The 20,995-nt window shown below is 38.3% G+C and overlaps 1 protein-coding gene across 1 annotated transcript in view; it reads left to right on the forward strand.

Moving 5' to 3' along the window:
* The window catches only part of LMBRD1 (LMBR1 domain containing 1), a 146,076-nt gene that overhangs the window by 105,296 nt on the left and 19,785 nt on the right, over positions 1 to 20,995 (forward strand). The window contains exons 10-14 of the mRNA XM_040261414.1: positions 6,410 to 6,474; positions 6,826 to 6,928; positions 7,480 to 7,584; positions 9,676 to 9,825; positions 11,117 to 11,195. Coding sequence (XP_040117348.1) covers positions 6,410 to 6,474; positions 6,826 to 6,928; positions 7,480 to 7,584; positions 9,676 to 9,825; positions 11,117 to 11,195 — 502 coding nt within the window. The remainder of the gene's footprint in view (positions 1 to 6,409; positions 6,475 to 6,825; positions 6,929 to 7,479; positions 7,585 to 9,675; positions 9,826 to 11,116; positions 11,196 to 20,995) is intronic.

Below are 20,995 nucleotides of genomic sequence, written 5' to 3' on the forward strand. Positions count from 1 at the left end.
GGTGAAAAGCAAAGGAGAAAAGGAAAGATATAAGCATCTGAATGCAGAGTTCCAAAGAATAGCAAGAAGATATAAGAAAGCCTTCTTCAGCAATCAATGCAAAGAAATAGAGGAAAACAACAGAATGGGAAAGACTAGAGATCTCTTCAAGAATATTAGAGATACTAAGGAAACATTTCATGCAATGATGGGCTCGATAAAGGACAGAAATGATAGGGACCTAACAGAAGCAGAAGATATTAAGAAGAGGGGGCAATAATACACAGAAGAACTGTTCAAAAAAGATCTTCACGACCCAGATAATCATGATGATGTGATCACTAATCTAGAGCCAGGCATCTTGGAATGTGAAGTCAAGTGGGCCTTAGAAAGCATCACTACGAACAAAGCTAGTGGAGGTGATGGAATTCCAGTTGAGCTGTTTCAAATCCTGAAAGATGATGCTGTCAAAGTGCTGCACTCAAAATGCCAGCAAATTTGGAAAACTCATCATTGGCCACAGGACTGGAAAAGGTCAGTTTTCATTCCAATCCCAAAGAAAAGCAATGCCAAAGAATCACATGCCCTACCAAGATCAAAGATCTGAGTGCTGCAACAAAGACATGGCATAGCTGGATGAATAAAGACAGAGAGCCTCCATGGCAGGAGTCGGAAAGATGTGGTCAAGTGTGAGAGAGAGACACTCATAACTGAGCTGCCGTTACTGATTTGACGATGGAGGGAATGTGAAGAGGGACGCACACAGCCTTGGGGACTGAGAGGCTCCCAGCCGATAGCTAGCAAAGAGGTGAAGGTCTCAACCCTTACCCTCAAGGAGCTTGATTCTGTTCGTCAGACTTGATCATCTCAATCGATTCATCTTCAAGTTTAATGATTTTTTTCTCCTGATCGGTCAAATCTGCTGAACTTTCCATTTTGTTTTCTAGTGAGCTATTTGTTTCAATTACTGCATTTTTCATCTTGAGAAATTCTGTCTCTTTGTTGATATTCTGTATTCAGTGAGATATTGCTTTCAATTTGTTTCAGTTCTTAAGAAACGCTTTTCTTTAGTTCTTTCAGTTCAGTGCAGTCACTTAGTTGTGTCCGACTCTTTGTGACCTCATGGACTGCAGCACACCAGGCCTCCCTGTCTCTCACCAACTACTGGAGTTTACTCAAACTCATGTCCATTAAGTTGGTGATGCCATCTAACCATCTCATCCTCTGTCGTCCCCTTCTCCTACCTTCGATCTTTCTCATCATCAGGGTCTTTTCAGATGAGTCCAATCCTCTCATCAGGTGCCCAGAGTTTCTGAGTTTCAGCTTCAGCATCAGTCCTTCCAATGAATATTCAGGACTGATTTCCTTTAGGATGGACTGGTTGAATCTCCTTGCAGTCCAAGGAACTCTCAAGAGTATTCTCCAATACTACAGTTCAGAAGCATCAATTCTCTGGTGCTCAGCTTTCTTTATAGTCCAACTCTCAAATCCATACATGACTGCTAGAAAAACCATAGCCTTGACTGGATGGACCTTTTTTGGCAAAGTAATGTGTCTGCTTTTTAATATGCTATCTAGGTTGGTCATAACTTTTCTTCCAAGGAGTAAGCGTCTTTTAATTTCATGGCTGCAGTCACCATCTGCAGTGATTTTGGAGCCCCCCCAAAATAAAATCTCCCATTGTTTCCGTTGTTTCCCCATCTGTTTGCCATGAAGTGATGGGACCGGATGCCATGATACTAGTAGTTTTCTGAATGTTGAGTTTTAAGCCGACTTTTTCACTCTCCTCTTTCACTTTTATCAAGAGGCTCTTTAGTTCTCTTCACTTTCTGCCATAAGGGTGGTGTCATCTGCATATCTGAAGTTACTGATATTTCTCCTGGCAGTCTTGATTCCAGCTTGTGTTTCTTCCAGCCCAGCATTTCTCATGATGTACTCTGCATATAAGTCAAATAAGCAGGGTGACAATATACAGCCTTGACGTACTCCTTTTCCTATTTGGAACCTGTCTGTTGTTCCATGTCCAGTTTTAACTGTTGCTTTCTGACCTGCATATAGGTTTCTCAAGAGGGAGGTCAGGTGGTCTGGTATTCCCATCTCTTTCAGAATTTTCCACAGTTTATTGTGATCCACACAGTCAAATGCTTTGGCTTAGTCAATAAAGCAGAAGTGGATGTTTTTCTGGAACTCTCTTTCTTTTTCGATGATCCAGCGGATGTTCATGGTCCAGGTATTGTTGAAGCCTGGCTTGGCAAATTTTGAGCATTGCTTTACTAGTGTGTGAGGTGAGTGCAATTGTACGGTAGTTTGAGCATTCTTTGGCATTGCCTTTCTTTCGGATTGGAATGAAAACTGACCTTTTCCAGTCCTGTGGCCAATGATGAGTTTCCCAAGTTTGCTGGCATATTGAGTGCAGCACGTTCTCAGCATCATCTTTCAGGATTTGAAATAGCTCAACTGGAATTCTATCACCCCCACTAGCTTTGTTCGTAGTGATGTTTTCTAAGGCCCACTTGACTTCACATTCCAGGATATCTGGCTCTAGATGAGTGAACACACCCTCATGATTCTCTGAGTCGTGAAGATCTTTTTTGTACAGTTCTGTGTATTCTTGCCACCTCTTCTTAATATCTGCTGCTTCTGTTAGGTCCCTACCATTTCTGTCCTTTATTGAGCCCATTTTTCCATGAAATGTTCCCTTGGTATCTCTAATTTTCTTGAAGAAATCTCTTGTCTTTTCCAATCTGTTGTTTTCCTCTATTTCTTTGTGCTGATAGCTGAGGAAGGCTTTCTTATCTCTCCTTGTTATTCTTTGGAACTCTGCATTCAAATGGATTTATCTTTCCTTTTCTCCTTTGCTTTTCTCTTCTCTTCTTTTCACAGCTATTTGTAAGGCCTCTTCAGACAGCCATTTTGCTTTTTTGCATTTCTTTTTCTTAGGGGGATGATCTTGCTGCCTGTCTCTTGTATAGGGTCATGAACCTCTGCCCATAGTTCAGGCACTCTATCAGATCTAGTCCCTTAAATCTGTTTGTCACTTTCACTGTATAATCTTTCGGGATTTGATTTAGGTCATACCTGAATGGTCTAGTGGTTTTCCCTACTTTGTTCAATTTAAGTCTGAATTTGGCAATAGGGAGTTCATGTTCTGAGCTACACATATTTAAAATAGTGGCTTTAAATTTTTTGTCTTATAAGTTCAGTGTCCTCAAGGACTTCCTCAAGTACAGTGCCTATTGACTGTTTTTTTTTCTCTGTATTAGCCATACTTTCTTGCTGCTTTGCATGTCTCTCTCTCTTTTTTTTAAGTTAAAGCATGAGAAATTTTAAATAGCATAATGCAGTAACTCGGGAGATGAGATTCTCCCCTGGATTTTGTTATTACTTTTCGTTGTTTATTTAGTGACTTTTATGCATGCTATGAAGTCCGTTTTCTCTGTTGTTGCAGTCACTGAAGTTTCTCCTTGGTTGGTTTAGTTAATTATTGGACACAGATTTTCTTAAACACCTAGAATCCGTAAGTCTCCCAGTCTTGCTGAGGGGGCATATGTGAGTGGAGACGTGACTTAAGCACTCAAGATGCACAGTACTACCTTAGCCCATACTTCCTGCTCGTGCAGACGGAAGCTCAGGGTCAACCAGAGTGCCCATTTAGGCCTCTCCTTCTATTCCTGAGCATGCACAGGGCCTTCTTCATTCCTGGGAACATACAGAAACTTTTCAGAGCCCCTTTGGACATCTCATTCCTTACGTTTCCATTTTAATCTTTTTGGTAGTTTGTTTTTTGCCTGATATTGACTAGCTCTTATGGCCATGTAGTTCACTGGTTCCTGGGGAAAAGGAATTTTTGCACTGTATGAGCTCCATTTCAGGCCAGACACAGTCTTTGAAGTGGGCTCTTCCATGTACCTTCCAGGCAGGTCAGGTAATGGCAGTTCTCTGGGAAGGAGACTGAAAGAGCCCCAGCCCCTTCTGCTTTCTCAGGTGGCTGCCCAGCTTACAGAGAGGAAGGGTTGGTACTAGAGCAAATCAGAATGCCACAGTGTTCTGTGCTATTACTGAGAGTCAGCTGTTTTGTTAAATAAATACTCCTGGATTGTTGCATGCTTCTGGCTCATTTTCAATGTTGAAAAAATTTGTTCTGACAATTTATGCTGGTTTTTAAATTGCTTTTAAGGGGAAAGGATTTTCAGAGATTCCTACTCTGTTACTTTTACTGGTGTCATCTCTTTGGCTTAATTATTTTTTCAAAATTGATATAATAGCTGGTGTGGAATATGTAGCATTTAGGTCAACCCAAAGTGGTCACCACTGACTTGATCCTGTAAGTACTACTAACTTAAGTTCTCATATTTAAATATATATAGTTTCCTTGGTCTTTATAAAACATTTATCTTTTTAATATTTTTTCTTTGTTTTGTTAAGTAGCCATGGTTAAACCGTCGTAACTCTGGCTCATTCATCTCAGCAGATTGTGGTGTAGTTAAGGCTTTTCTCTTCTTTTCTTCTCCAGCAGGCACCCAGGCAGGGCAGTGCTGATTTCTCCCACTCTCTGTGTCATGCTCCTTTCCTGCTTGCTGGCAGTTGGTGCTGGCACTGCCTCCTGCTACAAGCTATTTGCTGTCAGCAGGCTGCTGAGAAATAATATGTTTCCTCAGTGTATGTATATTGGCTTCAGTTCTCCTGGATATAGTGCTCAAACCTGGTAGAAAAAGATTGTGTATGCTCCTTTATACCTGCTACTACTAATCTTCTGTTCCTATAAAGGAGTCACTTCAACTTACTTAGCAATGAAACGTTTTAGAGTAAATGCTCATGTGAAATCCCAGTATATAAAATGGATCTATGCAGTATATTTTGAGTGATGGCTATACCCTTTTTGGTCCTCTTGCCAAGCTGCTTCTTCCAGTGAGCTCTAAAGGTACTCTATCAGAACCAAAGAATTCCCTAGAACACAACCCTAAGATTTATTTCCAGATCTACCTTTCTGTGCTGGGTAGGATAATGTGTTATTCTACTTTTCTTTTATCATATCAGAATTCTAAAATATTCTTCAATGATCATGTGAAATAAGATGAAAAGTCTCCCTAGCATTCATAATGTTTTCCATCTATTTCTATCAATTCCAGGCAAAGGAGAAACCAAAACAGTTCAGTTCAGTAGCTCAGTCATGTCCAACTCTTTGCAACCCCATGGATTGCAGCACGCCAGGCCTCACTGTCCATCACCAACTCTCAGAATTACTCAAACTCATGTCCATTGAGTCAGTGATGCCACCCAACCATCTCATTCTCTGTCATTCCCTTCTCCTCCTGTCTTCAGTCTTTCCCAGCATCAGGGTCTTTTCCGATGAGTCAGTTCTTCCCATCATGTGGCAAAAGTATTGGAGTTTCAGCTTTAGCATCAGTCCTTCCAGTGAACATTCAGGACTGATTTCCTTTAGGATGGACTGGTTGGATCTCCTTGCAGTCCAAAGGACTCTTGAAAGTCCCAAACATAGATTCCATCACTTTTATTCTGAAGTTTTATTCCTTGGGGACAGAGTTCCAATCACTGGTTTCCTGTATACAGTTCATACACATCCCTCATGCCTCATACATGTCCTTCCACACTGTCAAGTTCGTACCTAAGAGTATAAGGAAGTATATGCCACCGATGACAGTTCTTAGCACACTTTTCCACAGAGGTAGTTTTATGTGACACTTCCTCAGTGCTGTTAGTACTCTATTTCAAAAATAATACTAGCAATATAGACTTTTCTAAAGATGTGATAGAATTTATTTATAAGATATAAGCTGTTGACCCATGAACAGCTTGAATGGTTTGAATTACTCAGGTCCACATACACAAGGATACTTTTCTGTAGCCCATGATACAGCCCTCTGCCACCCACAGTTGGGGAACTATGTGGATATGGAGAAACTGCATGTGCAGAGGGCTGATAATGAGCTCTACACAGATTTTTGACTATCTAGAGTGTTGTCCAAGAGTCAACTGTATATCTCATTACTTCTGTGAGAAAATGTTACAAGTTCTCTATTTTAGCAACAGGTTAATATAACCTGATGAGTTTCTTGGTTTTGGTTTTCTGTGTATGTGTATTAGTCTTACTATAGTTTTCAGTTAATTTCTTGTATTTGAATATAAGTCACTATGAACTTTTATTTGACCTAGCAAAGAGTCTCACTTGTTTGCTTACCAATGAAGACTTTAAATGCTTTTTTTCTTCTGTGTATTTGTTCTCAGATAGTCTCATAATGAAAATTTAGTGACATATGCCTAGGATTATAGACTAAATTAAAATGTATTTTTAGGTCGTTTTTTAGATCATTTTCACATGGTACCAACTCATGTTGAGCATAATGGTTTTGTACTTTTAATATCAACTTTTGGAAGTATATTTTAATGATTTGGGTTTTTTTGCTTTTAGATCATTTGGGGAATATTTTTCATCTTTGTTGCATTGCTGTTTGTGATTTCTCTCTTCCTGTCAAAGTAAGTACAGTAGACACATTTTCTAAAGCACTTACACATCTCCTGTGATATTACACATTTTCCATGCTGAATTCCAGTAATGTAGCCTATTCATCTTAAGTAGCTATTTTTCTTGAAGTGTTCTACAGCATTAACTCAAAGAATGACTAAAAAGCCCAATAAGAGACATTATTTTTTTGGTCTATATCAATTGAACAATATCTGTAAGATATTTAAATGATGTTTGATTTGTTATTTGTGGTTTTCTTGGACTTGGTTGAATGTACTTGCTCAAGTTATGATGTTATTCTTTCTAAACAAACAGAAAATGTGATGGTATAATGTGTAAATTCACTATATACTTTGTTATAGCTTGGATAAAGCTCTTCATTCAGCTGGAATAGATTCTGGTTTCATAATATTTGGAGCTAACCTGAGTAACCCACTGAATATGCTTTTGCCTTTACTACAAACTGTAAGTAAAAAAAAAAAAAATCAGTCATTTTATACTTTAGCAAACACACTGTCAAATTATTATGTTTACAAACCTGTTAATGCTTGGCAATATATGCTTATGCTCTCTGTTAATTTGGCTTTTTATTTACATTTAACTTTTACATTGATATGTTCTAAAAATTATTGTATTGATGTATTACTGAACTCTTTAAGTTATGTATTATTTGAATTGGAGATATATTTAAACTTAGGGTGAACTTTTCCAAGCATTCCTTCATTTTGCCTTTTAATGAAGTCTTTTATTCCATATATAAATGTAATTTTTAGTTTGATTTATTATAGGATTTTTGTTAGGATGATAGTGTTGAAAAATTTGGGAATAATTTGGTAGTTTTGCTTCTTGGAGGGTTTTTTTTTTTTTTTTTTTTGTATTATCATAGTAGCCTGATCAGGGTTGATATTTTAAACATTGCCAAATATGAGTAATGAAGTTTCACTTCATTGTATTCAGTGCATGACTCCTGGAGCCCTTATTGTTTGTGTATTAAGTTTAATTTTATCTTTTTTCAGGTGTTCCCTCTTGATTATATTCTTATAACAATTATTATTATATACTTTATTTTTACTTCAATGGCGGGGATTCGAAATATTGGCATATGGTTCTTTTGGATTAGAGTGAGTATATGTTATAATTTTTATTTTTTCCATCATTTGTATATAACCTCCATTATTGCAAATTATCTTAGATTTATAATACAGAAGTTATAAGTATGTTGATACCAAAATGGTAGAAGTACTAGCCTTTTCACTTTATGTTAACATAAAAGTGCTCTTAGTCCAGAGCGTGCGTGCTCAGTTGCGCTCAGCTCTTTGTAACTTCGTGTACTGTAGCCCGCAAGTCTGCTCGGTCCGTGGGACTATCCCACCACGAATGCTGGAGTAGGTCTCCATCTCCTCTTTCAGGGGATCTTTCTGACCCAAGGATCGAACTGGCATCTCCTGCATTAGCAGGTGGGTTCTTCACTGCTGAGTCACCTGGGAAGCCTCTTTGTCTAAAGCAGCAGTTCTTAACCGGGGGCAGTTTTGCCCTCCTGGTATATTTGGCAAAGTCTGGAGATGTTTTCAGTTGTTATAACTAGGAAGCACTACTGGCATCTAGTGGGTGGAGAGCAGGGAATCGGGTCAGCATCCTGTATTGCACAGGCAGCCCCGCAACAAAGACTTGCTTATCCAGCCCAAAATATCAGCAGTGCTGAGGCTGAGAAGCTGTGGTTTAGAAGTTCTGTTATTTTCCTTAGTGTTTGACTGTAGCCCAACTGCATTGCAGCACAACTGGATACACTATAGTTCAAAATATGGCCCTGTGACCAGGAGTGAAAGATTCCTGTGCTCTTGGAGAAAGGGTTATTTTTTTCTTATTCTCATTTTGATATTAAAATGAGATATATCATGTCATACTTCCAGCTGTGTGTAAAATACAATTAACTAGTGGCTTGAACTAATGAAAGACTTCCTGCTGTGGAAAATTTTTTAAATCTGGCATTCCTTCAGCAACTTAAAAATGTCAAGTCTAATATCTCTGTATTTATTCCTCTTGGCTTCTCACTCATGGTTGAGATATGGTTCCTTCAGCCCTCTTTATCCCGTCTGTGTACTGTGAGGAAGAGGCAGCTAGGAGAAGGGGTGACAGAAGGCGTGGCTTTCCCAGAAGTCTCCCACAGACTGCTTTCTTTCTGATGCGTAATGTTCTATCACTACCAGCCACTACTGGGCATAGGGAAGCGGGAAGTGTGCATTTTTAGGTGATCATGTCCCATCCAGAATTAGAGTCCTGTTATTCTATATTGTACTGTTATATTCAGTCGAGTAATGAGGCAGGGAGGTGCTGTCTCAGTCGCTAAAGTGTGCTCTGTCATTGAAATGAGAGGCCTGTCACCAGGCTTCTCGTATCTGCTCCCACATGTTTCAGTTTCCATCCATCCATACAGGCTGCACATGGAAATAGCTATAGTCAGATGGTCATAAATTACCAGAAACTAGATGATATTTTTATAGTTGAGTATAACATGAGGATGGGTTTCCCAGATGGCGCAGTTGATAAAGAATCCGCCTACCAATGCAGGAGACACAGGTTCAATCCCTGGGTCAAGAAGATACCTGGAGGAGGAAATCGCAGTCCACAGCAGTATACTTGCCTGGGAAATCCCATGGACAGAGGAGCCTGGCAGACAACTAAGCAGGCGCGTGGGGGCATGTGTGCATGCATGCGTGCTCACACACACACAATATGAGGATATCATGAGTATTTCATAGAAATGAGTATTTCAAACATGACATGTTTCTCCTTTGCAATAATATATAGAAACTATAAATATATTACTAATACTTAGAGTTTAAACTCACTCTTTTAACCTGTAGATAGAATTAGACATAGTTCACCATTCTTAGCTCTATGAATTTCTAACAGATGCTGTTACATAATAAGTTTAGAAGATTCTTTGAAACAAACCATGAAAATAATAATTTATTTCTCTAGGTGTTGAGTTTTTAAAATAAATAAGAATCTGAATCTGAAAGCTTTACAGGGAAAGAATTGTCTTTGTTATTCTTATAGTTATCTGGGAAGATTAAGAAATCTTAGTATTTATTTTGGAAAAAGAATTGGTGGATTGAACTGCATTCATTGCCCCCTAACAAATGAGCAAGACCCAGTGCCTTCATGTAAAATGTATTGCTGAAATAGCGTCACTGTGTTTTTCCTTCCAGTTGTATAAAATCAGAAGAGGTAGAACCAGGCCCCAGGCGCTCTTATTTCTCTGCATGATACTTCTGCTTATTGTCCTTCACACTAGCTACATGATTTATAGTCTTGCTCCCCAGTATGTTATGTATGGAAGCCAAAACTACTTAATAGAGGTAAGTACAAACATTAAAAAATTGTCATTTTGTTGACATTTTAAACATAGTAATATCTAAAACCAAATTTAATTTGTGAAAGCTAGCATAAAATATTAGCTCATCAAATTAAATTTAATACGGCTAAAACTAGTTTTACATTCCATTGTTGGGCATGTTTACATTTGTTTCATACAAATTCTTTTTAAAAATAACACTGAATTTCATAATAGTTGTTCCTTAAATGGATCCCATGCTGCCAAACTGCTGAGCTTTATCTCAGCACTTTACTAGAACTCATAATATTTACTTTAAAGTACTATTTTAAGTAAGTTTATTAAGATGGCTCCCCAAAACGTTTTGGTGAGCAAAGAGCAAAAAATGTCTGCTCGTTGGTACCATGAATCCCATAGGAGAGACTTTATAAATGTTTTATTTGTGGGTAATTATGCTTTCTCGTATCCTGTTGAGGATCCTCTTACCTGTTACACTGATTCCTTGGTGTTATCTTTCAAAAGCCACCTTTGATTCCTAGTTATAACTGGAGAGCTAGTTTGAATATTTTGACAGTTTAAAATATTTTGATGATATCTAATTTGGCCTTTATTTAGTTTCCTTTTCCTAAAATATCTCTTGCTCTGCTTTCTAATAGTTCAAATCAAATCTGTGTTTTAGGGCCCAGTTCAAGCCTTACTTTAATGGAATCTTTCATTATTAATCCATTCTGCCCAGATCATTCCTTTTTTATCCTTCATTCTTTCTTTAACATGTAATTAGTAGTTAGTTCATTGAGAAATATCAGTAGTGTAAGTGGATCAGAGATAAGACACACATCACAGCAGAGGTACACAGATGACCCAAGTTTGGGAAACACGCTGCTAAAAGATCACCTTAGTCATTTTTCTCATTTCTGATACCTTTTATTATCTTCTTGCCTTATCCCCTGCGCCTAGTTCTCTAGCTTATGTTATGAAACATTCTTCTATGAGTGGATGGAATAAGATCATGCTTTTGCATGGATAAACGGTATTCTCTTCTTGTTCCACAGTGGAAAACCAAGGGCTGTTTTCTCTGGGCAGAAGCTCCATTGATTAACACAGGGCCTAAACATTGTTGCAGGAAAGCCTTAATGTCAAATTTACCATGAATCTTTTTATTCTAATTGAAATTTTACATAAAATTTATATTTTAGAATATTAGCAAAATGTGATTTAATAGAAAACAGGGTATAAAGTTCATAATGTGTCACTTTTTAATCAAAATACATATGTTAATATAGTATGTACCTTTTAACTATATCTTCATTTTTTAGAGCAATATGACTTTCAATGGCTATAGAGGCAATTCAACCCTTTCTGTGCCAAAGAGATGTGATGCAGATGCCCCTGAAGGTAAAGCAGCTTGTATCACCTTTCTTAGAATTTATAACTGTGTAAGAAAAGATTTGTTTTGAATTTTGGTGTCTTAAGCATTTGATACATTTTTTTTCATATGTGGGGACAAAGGAGCTTTGTTAATAAGAAGAAATTGGTCTCGCCAATAGAATTTCTTGGTGATATAATGATTTCCATTAGGGAGAGGATCATTATAAATTAGTTACCCTTGAAGAACAAAAGGTGGTTATTATTTACCATACTTACTGGTATAATAAATCATTCTTAAATGCTTTTTTTGTTGTTTTTTAAAAATTCAAGAGACTTTTGGTAAAATCTATCATTTTTAGGACTGAGAGCAAGAGTACCTATGACCTAGAACAGCTTTTAACCCATCCAACTCTGGTCACTTTTGTTAATAAAATAATAATAAAGTTAATGATGACAGCAGTTAATGTTTAAGAATGTGTAATTTTGAGCCAGACATTGTAAGTTTTTTTCTGTGTATTCTGACAAAAGCTCTGAGATCCTGTACTTTTCATTTCTGTGAATTTTGAGAGGGTCATTTTTTTTCTGTCTTCTGTTTGCTAAGATGATTTTTTTTTCCTCTTACTATTATAGCATTCTTTCCTGATTAAGGATTCCAGATTTATTCTTTCAAGATAGGCAAACGTTTTTTCCTACTTTTACCTTCAAAATGCTTTTATTCCAAAGTAAAGTAATACATCAGATATATTTCTTGATAAGTCATTGAGGGGTTCCATTATGAAAAAGATAAATTTGGAGTGTTTTAGCAGAGTCAGCTCTAGAATGTTGTGGAGTAACAGGAATAGGTACAGAACACTGGATGGCCTGGTGAGGAAGCAATGACCTCTACCTGGAGGTCACTGTGGGCTCATCAGAAAGAAAGGCTTCAGACAGGGGATGGCAGGGCTGCCTCTCCAGGTGAGAGGAGAATCCAGGGAAGGCTGCCCCAGGCGGAAGAACACAGCGCACACATCAAGTTACCTTTGACCGTACAGTTTTGTGTTCAGACAGTTTAAAACCGTTATTATTGTTTTGTTGTTAATTGTGGAGGTGTAAGGGGTTGGAGGAAAGAGGAAATGGGGTTGCCGAGTTAGAACTCAAATCATAAAGGTCTGGGAAAGAGCCAATGGATGGTTTTACACAAGAAAGTGGCAACTGTGGTCTGGCTTGTTTTCAGTAACTCAAATTACAGAAGAGAGAGAATGGATTTGAGGAATTGAGACCAAAGCATAGAAACCACTTGGGACAGGGTGCCAGGAGGAATAGTTTACAGTAATCCAGGAGATATGGTGAAAATCTGAAGCAAACAGTGGTCTTAAGTGTGAAGTGAACACAGATTTGAGAGAAGATCTCCTTGCTTGGATCTGAAGAGTGGCAGGGGAGGCAGAATATTTTGGAATGGCCTCCAGTTTCTGAGTAATATGGTAAATTTTGGTATCACCGAGCTGAGGTAAAAAAAGACACTAAGATTAAATAAGGAAGTATAGATACTGCTTAGCTGACTCGAGGTGGAGACTTCATGGGCAGTTGGATACTGGGGTCCAGCCCTGGGGGATCCAGGGAATTCGGAGGTGGGGACAGCGTCGGCGTCTTTGGAAAAATACATATTTAATTACAGATACAGAGAGAGGTTAGAAACGGATAGTGTAGTAGGAGATTTAGTGGAGAAAAGAAGCTGAATTCAGCCAGAGAAACGGGAGCAAGAAAGAAGTGACATGGTGGAATCAGTCTTTCTGGAAACTGATCCCATTTCTTTATTTTTGGGTTTGCTTATATACCTTTTGTTACACATAGGGATGAATACTGAGTCACACGGGGGTCTTAGGGATATTACATCATCTTCTGGCCATGAGTGAGACCTGCTGACATTCTATGATTCTTTCTTTCTGATAACCAAAAACCTTATTTCCTCCAAGGGTGTTTTTTCTTAAACCAGGCAGCACCCTCCAGATAAAGTTGCATTCCTATAGGGTGAGGGTGTAGTGAGTTACAATCAAGAAAGGAATTTATTTAACCCAAGGTTAACAGGATTAATCTTAAAGGTTAATACCTATCTCTCCTATATGCTTAAAGGTTAATACTTATTTCTCCTATATGTTAGTTATATTCATTATAAGGGCAGGGAATATGGAGATTTAGCAGCAAACATCAGCCCAACAAATGAAAATCCTTTCATCAATGCTCCCCTTAAGATCTCTTTAGTCTTAAGATAGCGATAGTTACATTTTTATATAACAAAGACACAGTGATTTATAACAAAGCACAGTGATCTATTACAAAAGAGAAAATCCATTAACTCAAAAAGTCTAGTATTGCTAACCTTAAAAACTACTATATTTCCTTTTCTATAGTCCAAATACATTGAATATATTCCCAGGTGCCTAAGGATATGGAGGCCTGGTGGCAATCATTGACTCAAGAAGAAGAAAAAGCCCTATGCTAATTAAGACTCTCAAAATACTCCAGAACTCTCTGTGCTGTTTATGGTTGAGAGGTAGTAAACAATCATGTGTGTAGTGGCAGGAGTATGGATAATCCTGTCACACAAGCTAGTCTGTCAGCAGAGAGGTTTGACCTGAGACATCCTTGTCCCACCCAGGGGAGAGAATTAGCAGCAATTATTGGCACAACAAATGAAAAACCCCTCACCAATATAATTCCTAACCAACCCACTGTATTAATAATTTCTAACTCCCCAAAAGAATTTGCCTTTTGTAAGTCTAAAACATCTCGTGCCTCTCAGATTGGGAGGCTGTAAACAATCACATGTGGCCAGATGAACCTATACAGGCGGGCTAGATAACCTTCAGAGGAGTCCGTAAGCTGAAACATTCTTGTCACGCCCAGGAATTTTTATTGCCTTGGAGCTGCACGTTTACTCCTTCTCCAAGAGAAATGGTTATGGGGGAGAGCCCCCCATAAAGTCAGAGGTGTAGGCGAGAGCATAAAACAGACTCTGGTTTTGGGGTAGATGCTCGGGAACAGGGGGTTTCCTGAGGCTTGAACACGCCTTTGCGTATGCCAAGCCTCCTTCCTCATGACCTTTGCCATGGGCGGAGTTCCTCATGCTGGCCCCCAACAGTTGGATGTTTACAGAATGAACTCAGAGGGCAGAGTGTGAGGAGCCTGGAGACCGAGGCAGGCGGGTGACAGAACTGTGGGGGAGCGAGCAGAAAGAGAAAGGAGAGATGTGGATGCTGGAGGCGAAAACTACATGCAGTGAATAAAAGGGAATATAAAGCACTGAAATTCTTCATAGAGCTTGAGAGGGATTGGTTGGAAACTAGGGAAGGTATGCAGCATCAGCAGAGAATCTTTTTTTTTTTTTCTTTTCTTTTTAAATGAGAGGAGACTAGGGATGATGAGATGAATTCATGGAGCAGGAAAAGTTGAAGAAAAATATGCGAAAGGATGAATGTTGAGCCAATGTCATCCTGTTCTGGAGGAGTAGTAATTAGAACATCAAAGAATGCTTTAGGTAGAAGGAAGATTGCAAGGAAGGAGGCAACAATATGAACTCAGTAATTTCTTAGTGAGGGTGAGCAGGAAGTTCTCTGTGATTGTCTCATCTTGCTTTGAGGTGTAATTTCAGTCATTTGCTGAAAATCATGTGGGCCACTGGGCACAAAACTAAAGAAAGTGGCAGAAGTTTTGCTAGGTGAACAGAGAAGGATCTGACTGGAGATAAGTTAGTGATAAATGAATATATGCCAAGGGGCAGAGATGAAATTATCTCTGTAGTTTTGCTGGATGTGTCTGCACAGCTGGTGCTCTTCTCCATCAGAGCCTAGGCTGTCTGGGGAGATGATTTGAAGGACTGGAGGAGGATGAGAGTCAGAGAAGGAAGAGACCAAGCGCAGAGTCCAGGGTGCAGGGCAAAGACGGGAAGAGACCAAAATTGGGAGGAAAGAACAAGATCAAAAGATGAGTCAAAACCAAAATTGAGGGAGAGCAAATGTGGAGAAGAAGTAATAGTAAAATGTTTCTGTTATAAATTAATTGACTTAATTTTCCAGGTCTGCTTTGGTAGCAACAAAGACACTTTAGTCCCAGATTTTTAACTTTGAAATGCACACAGCCCCACCCCCACCCCACACACACATCACAAGTAGAGTTGATAAGTGAAATGCTTTGGGTTGTCATTTTTTGCTAAGTGAGAATAGAATGAAAAATTACTGTTGGGTTGATTTGTAATTTTTTGAGAGGCCTCTGATCTTGAAGATCTAAAATAAGTTCTGTTTCTTTAGATTCTTACATTATTGAAACCATAGCAGAAAAACAGGTCAAACTTTCAAAATCAAGTTGCACTGGTAAAAGGGGCTTTAAAATGCCCTTGTATTGTTGAACTGAATGAATTTGCGAGTTATAGATCAGTAAGCTTTAGTTAAATGATAAACTTGGCCGTAACTTTTATATGAATCCCATTTGGTATTTTTTCTTTTTCAGTCTAGTTTATAGTGGTTTAAGTGACCTCCTTTGAATTGTTAAATATTTTTCTAAAACATTTTAGTTGATTTATGCTTTGAAATGTTACTTTGCAGTATAAAACATACCCTTTAGATTTATGGATTTATCTCTCCCAATATTTTGTCTTTGTTCTCTACCAAATCTCTAAATGTCAGATTGCCAGTGCATGTTGGGAAGAGGATGGCAGAAATACAGTGGTTATATTTGGGGTGTCAGGGTAGTTTTCTTAAGAGAATAAGAAAAAACAATGATTGGCTATAAGGGAGCTCTCCCTGCCAGATTCAAAATTAAGCATGCTCTGGGTACTGCCACTCATAAAGGAGATATTAACCCTACTAATTCATATATATGCAAATGAAAATCATTGTTTTATACATTAAAAATTTTAATAGTGGAGAAAGATGAAAGAGCAGTTCACATGAGATTTGACACGTGGGGTGGGGCTGGGGTGGAGTGAGTGGTGAAGTACTCATCGCGCAGTGTCCCTTTACTGTGGACTAGGAAACCTCAGCTTGCAAGAGGAAAATCAGCACTTTGTGACTTGTGACATTTTGGTGAGCACTTTGACTAAGGTAGATGATACTGTAATAGAAATACCCCACAAGGCACTTGGTGTCACCTTTGTTATGCACCTGTTGCAAATAATAGTTTTGGAGAACAATTTTTCAATTTAGAAACAAAAAACTTATAATTTATTGTGTTGTACTTAAAATTTTATCTAAGTAAAGATAATCTTCCTAGAAAGAAGTTAAAGCAGTGATTTTTCTAAAACATGCATATATTGATCTCTTACCAATACTGAGTACATTTTAGAGACTTTTTTTCTTAAGTAATATTGCATTCATATATGAGGTGGTCTGGCATTTTTCAAATGTTATAATGTTTGAGAATTAAAACAGTCATCTAAAAATAGTTAAGGTTTTTGAGTTTAAAATGATCTCTTAAAGAATAATATAGCAGAGTTATAAACAATGCCTATCATACCACGTTTACAAAGTTCTCTTAAAGCAACAATTTAAAAAATTTATCCTTTCACGTAATGCATTGTTTATAAGTTCTAAGTGAGCCACCTGAGCAAATTAGAAATCCATTTTTAGATTTTATATGCAATTATGACAAAAGGACTTTTACATTTTTAGTTTTATGTTCATTAAGTGCTACTTAATCTAATAGACATTAATACATGCACAATTTATATACTAGTGTGAGTAAAATAGTTAAACACAGAATTATGAAAAGTAATATAAACATGCAGAAATATTTGAGTCTGGATAGGAGGGTGAATGATCAATGTCCCTTTGTGGTCTGGCAGAATAGAGTACTGGGTAGGTTCTCGAGAGACAGCATCAGAGACATATACACAGCCCCTGCCTTTGGAAAGCAAACAGCCTAATGGATTTGGATATGAAAATAAATAATAGTAATAAAAAAGTAAATGGCATACTGTAATGAAATTATAGGCAAAATGCTGTGGGAAGGCAAAGGAGGTAATGGTTTTCCCTACAGTGTAACATTTTAACTGGGCCCCAAAGTGCAAGTGAATCTAAATGAACAAACAAAACAGTGGAGGCTATACCAAGCAGAGAAGGAACCTGTGTTAATAAGACATAAAGACAAATTTATTGGGCCTGTTATGGAAAAAGTATGTTGTGGCAGGAGCATTGAATGTTTGGGAAATACAGAGAGGGATGAAGCAAGATGATATCTTTCCAAATGACCATTTTAAATAAATCTGTGAACCACAAGTTTAATTTCTGCCGTCCTGTTTAATTATTTTACCTTTCTTTGACGTGAACTTGTCTTATTTGGACAGTATAGCACCTAGAAATGTGATGATCTGTATAAATCAAGCTTGATTTTTGTGGGATGTTCTGGTTAAGTATATTTGTTAATGTATTTAGCCAGCCTTAAAAATCATTAATCTATGGTTTTAGGATATAATTTCACTAGGACAAATGGTTAAGATGACTTAAGTTAACTGATGATGCTAAAATAAAAACTGATGTGTTAAACAAAACTACATGAATTACAAAAAGCTGAACAGATTTAAAATTAAAGAGCTAAAGCAGAGTTATAATTACATATACTAACTACAAAGGGAAAAGTAAGAATGATATTGAATAAAGATAATGTTAGAGAAAAATTAATGAAGTAAAATGTGCATACTTTTACTCTAAATACTTACTTTAGAGAGTAGTTGGATACTAAGTTTTGGAGTAAACAAGCCCATTATCAGGGAGGGCCTCAGAATACATTCTATATGAATAAAATGTATATACCATGCTCTTTTGCTTTTGTCATTAGTAAAATCAAGTAGACTTGTTTTCTTAGAACTTCAGGTACCTATCCTTCTGCAGACTTTTCTCTGAGATAATACGTCATCTAAGATACTATTGTCAGTTTGCAGCTGGAAAGAACCAGCTGTGAGAGTAGGATGATCATGGCACATTTTCTATGAGGTCAACCAGGAGGGCTCGATCAGGAAGGGCTGTCTGCTGGCCGGCTAGGAAGAGGGTAGATTTCGGGGGCCTGGCAAAAGAGGGAAATCTAGCTAAGGGTTACTTAAGTCAGATCAACAAGTCGCTTGTTCTGATTGATCAGTGTGGACAAATAGCTCAGCTAATCTTTCATGAAGCGAAGGCTGAGAATATTGGGGGCTTGTGTCTAGTGGCTGTTTTGCAGGTAAACAAAGGGGTGTCTAGAGCCTTCTCTATATCATAGGTTGTATCCTTCTTCATACCAAGCCTTCGATACCTGGTATGTATCTTATACTTAAGGAACATTTTAATTCAAACACTAAATTTTCATTAAGTAAGTTAATGTGACGATTTAAGTAAGTTAAAGGTGAAATACAGTTCTACTAAAGCACTGCTTCAGTTTTTAGTTTAAATTAATTAAAAGTGTGTAATATTAGAAATTTTGTCAAGTGCTGAAAAGTCACGTTTCCAGTGGGTGTTACGTTGGACAGCACAGTCTAGAGCCTGTGTGTGTGGTTGGCATCTCACAGGAAACAGAGCTTCTTACAAAGTGAAGCCCCTCCGTCTCCTGAAGATGGCACCGTCACGTGAGGGTGAACCACAAGTAAAGTTAAATATATTACTTGCAAAATATGGAAAGCAAAGTTGACCTTAGTGTCAAGAACAAGGGGAAAGAACCAGACTCCTAAGAAATGGTAGCTGCAGACTAGCACTTTGCAGCTATGCAGGTCAAATGCACGCCAGCAGAGTGAATTTGTTTCACTGCAGTTTCTGACTGGCGGTGCAGTAAATGGTGCAAGGAAGTATAATTCTCACAAGAGGGGCGTACCTTAATTCTTGGCTTCACAGAATTCCCACAAAGGAGCGCAAGTGAAGATGTCAGAGTCAAATATTCAGGCACACAAGGAGACAAAGCACCACGCATAAGAGAGCGAACAGAAGTTGCAGACAGCAGAGAGAGACCTGCCAAGCTCTGATCCTGGAACTATCAACACAGATTATGGAACAGCTGACTATGATGAAAGAAATAAAACGAGATCAGCATACTACAGAGGACAGCAAAGTATTAAAGAAAGAATGAATGAAACCCTAGCAAATTTATAAATGGACCAAATACAGTGTTTGAAAATGAACATACAGTATTGAAATGAAAATCAATGTAGAGAACTACAGAGTAAAACCACAACGAGCCATCTCCACTTAACCATTCACTAACTGTGGGAGAAAAAGGGGTAGCTGAGGTAGCTCATCTCAGAGGAAAATGGGCACAGGCCCCACCAGGTAAACAAGATGGACACCCTCCAGCATGGCCTGTGCCTCTGGGCATGACTGTCTGGGACAATCAGAGATGGGGCTCAGATCATGAGGAAACAGAACCCAGACCCAGGCTGATGGCTAACAGCTATGCTGTAAAAGCGGTGCTTTAGATCCGTCACTGTCATCAGAGACCAGAGGCTGAGGGGCTCACAGGTTCAGAGAAGTATGGTAAAACCAATACAATATTGTAAAGTAATTAGCCTCCAATTAAAATAAATAAATTTATATTTTTTAAAAAAAGAGACATCACAACTGAATGTGATACGTGGTCCAGGATTTAGTCCTACCCTTAAGGGATAAATGTACTAGGAAGAATACACTCAGATAAATGACATGTTGCAGTATGGACCATAGGGCCAGTTTTTAAAAATATAATATCAGTATTAAAAGTCTTAAATTTAATAGCTCTTCTCTGGTTATGTAAGAGAAGGTCCATCTTGTAAACAATGCTGTGTTAAGTGGCTAAATCGCATAATGTATGGTTCAGAAAACGGGAGTAAATATTTATGTTGAGAAAAAGATAAAAGAGAGGGAAAAAAAAAAAAGAGGCCCACTGTATACTACCAGATGGCTGCTGTTATTGTTCAGTCGCTATGTCATGTTCTGCTCCTTGCAACCCCAAGGACTGCATCATGCCAGGCTTCCCTGTCCTTCACCATCTCTGGGGGCTTGTTCAAACTCATGTCGATTGGGTTGGTGATGCCATCTAACCATCTCATCCTCTTTTGTCCCCTTCTCCTCCTGCCTTCAATCTTTCCCAGCATCAGGGTCTTTTATAATGGCCCCTCAGGTGGACAAAGTAATGGAGCATCAGCTTCAGCATCAGTCCTTCTAATGAATATTCAGGGTTGATTTCCTTTAGAATTAACTAGTTTGATCTCCTTGCAGTCCAAGGGACTCTCAAGAGTCTTCCCCAACACCACAGTTCAAAAGCATCAATTCTTTGGCGCACTTAGTCCAACTCTCACATCCATACATGACCGCAGGAAAAACCACAGCTTTGACTAGAGAGACCTTTGTCAGCAAAGTAATGTGTCTGCTTTTTAATACACTGTCTAGGTTTAATAGCTTTTCTTCCAAGGAGCAAGCATCTTTTAATTTCATGGCTGCAGTCACCATCTGCAGTGATTTTGGAGCCCAAGAAAATAAAGTCTGTCACTGTTTCCATTGTTTCCCCATCTATTTGCCATGAAGTGGTGGGACCAGATGGCATTATCTTAGTTTTCTGAATGTTGAGTTTTAAGCCAGCTTTTTCACTCTCCTCTTTCACTTTCATCAAGAAGCTCTTTAGCTTCTCTTTGCTTTCTGCCATAAGGGTGGTATCATCTGCTTATCTGAGGTTATTGGTATTTCTCTTGGCAGTCTTGATTCCAGCTTGTGCTTCATCCAGCCCAGCATTTTGCATAATGTACTCTGCATATAAGTTTAATAAGCAAGGTAATAATGTACAGCTTTGACATACTCCTTTCCCAATTTGGAACCAGTCTGTTGTTCCATGTCTGGTTTTAATGGTTGCTTCTTGACCTGCAT

The sequence above is a fragment of the Oryx dammah genome, unplaced genomic scaffold, assembly GCF_014754425.2.
Source record: "Oryx dammah isolate SB20612 unplaced genomic scaffold, SCBI_Odam_1.1 HiC_scaffold_19, whole genome shotgun sequence".
NCBI classification, from domain to species: domain Eukaryota; kingdom Metazoa; phylum Chordata; class Mammalia; order Artiodactyla; family Bovidae; genus Oryx; species Oryx dammah.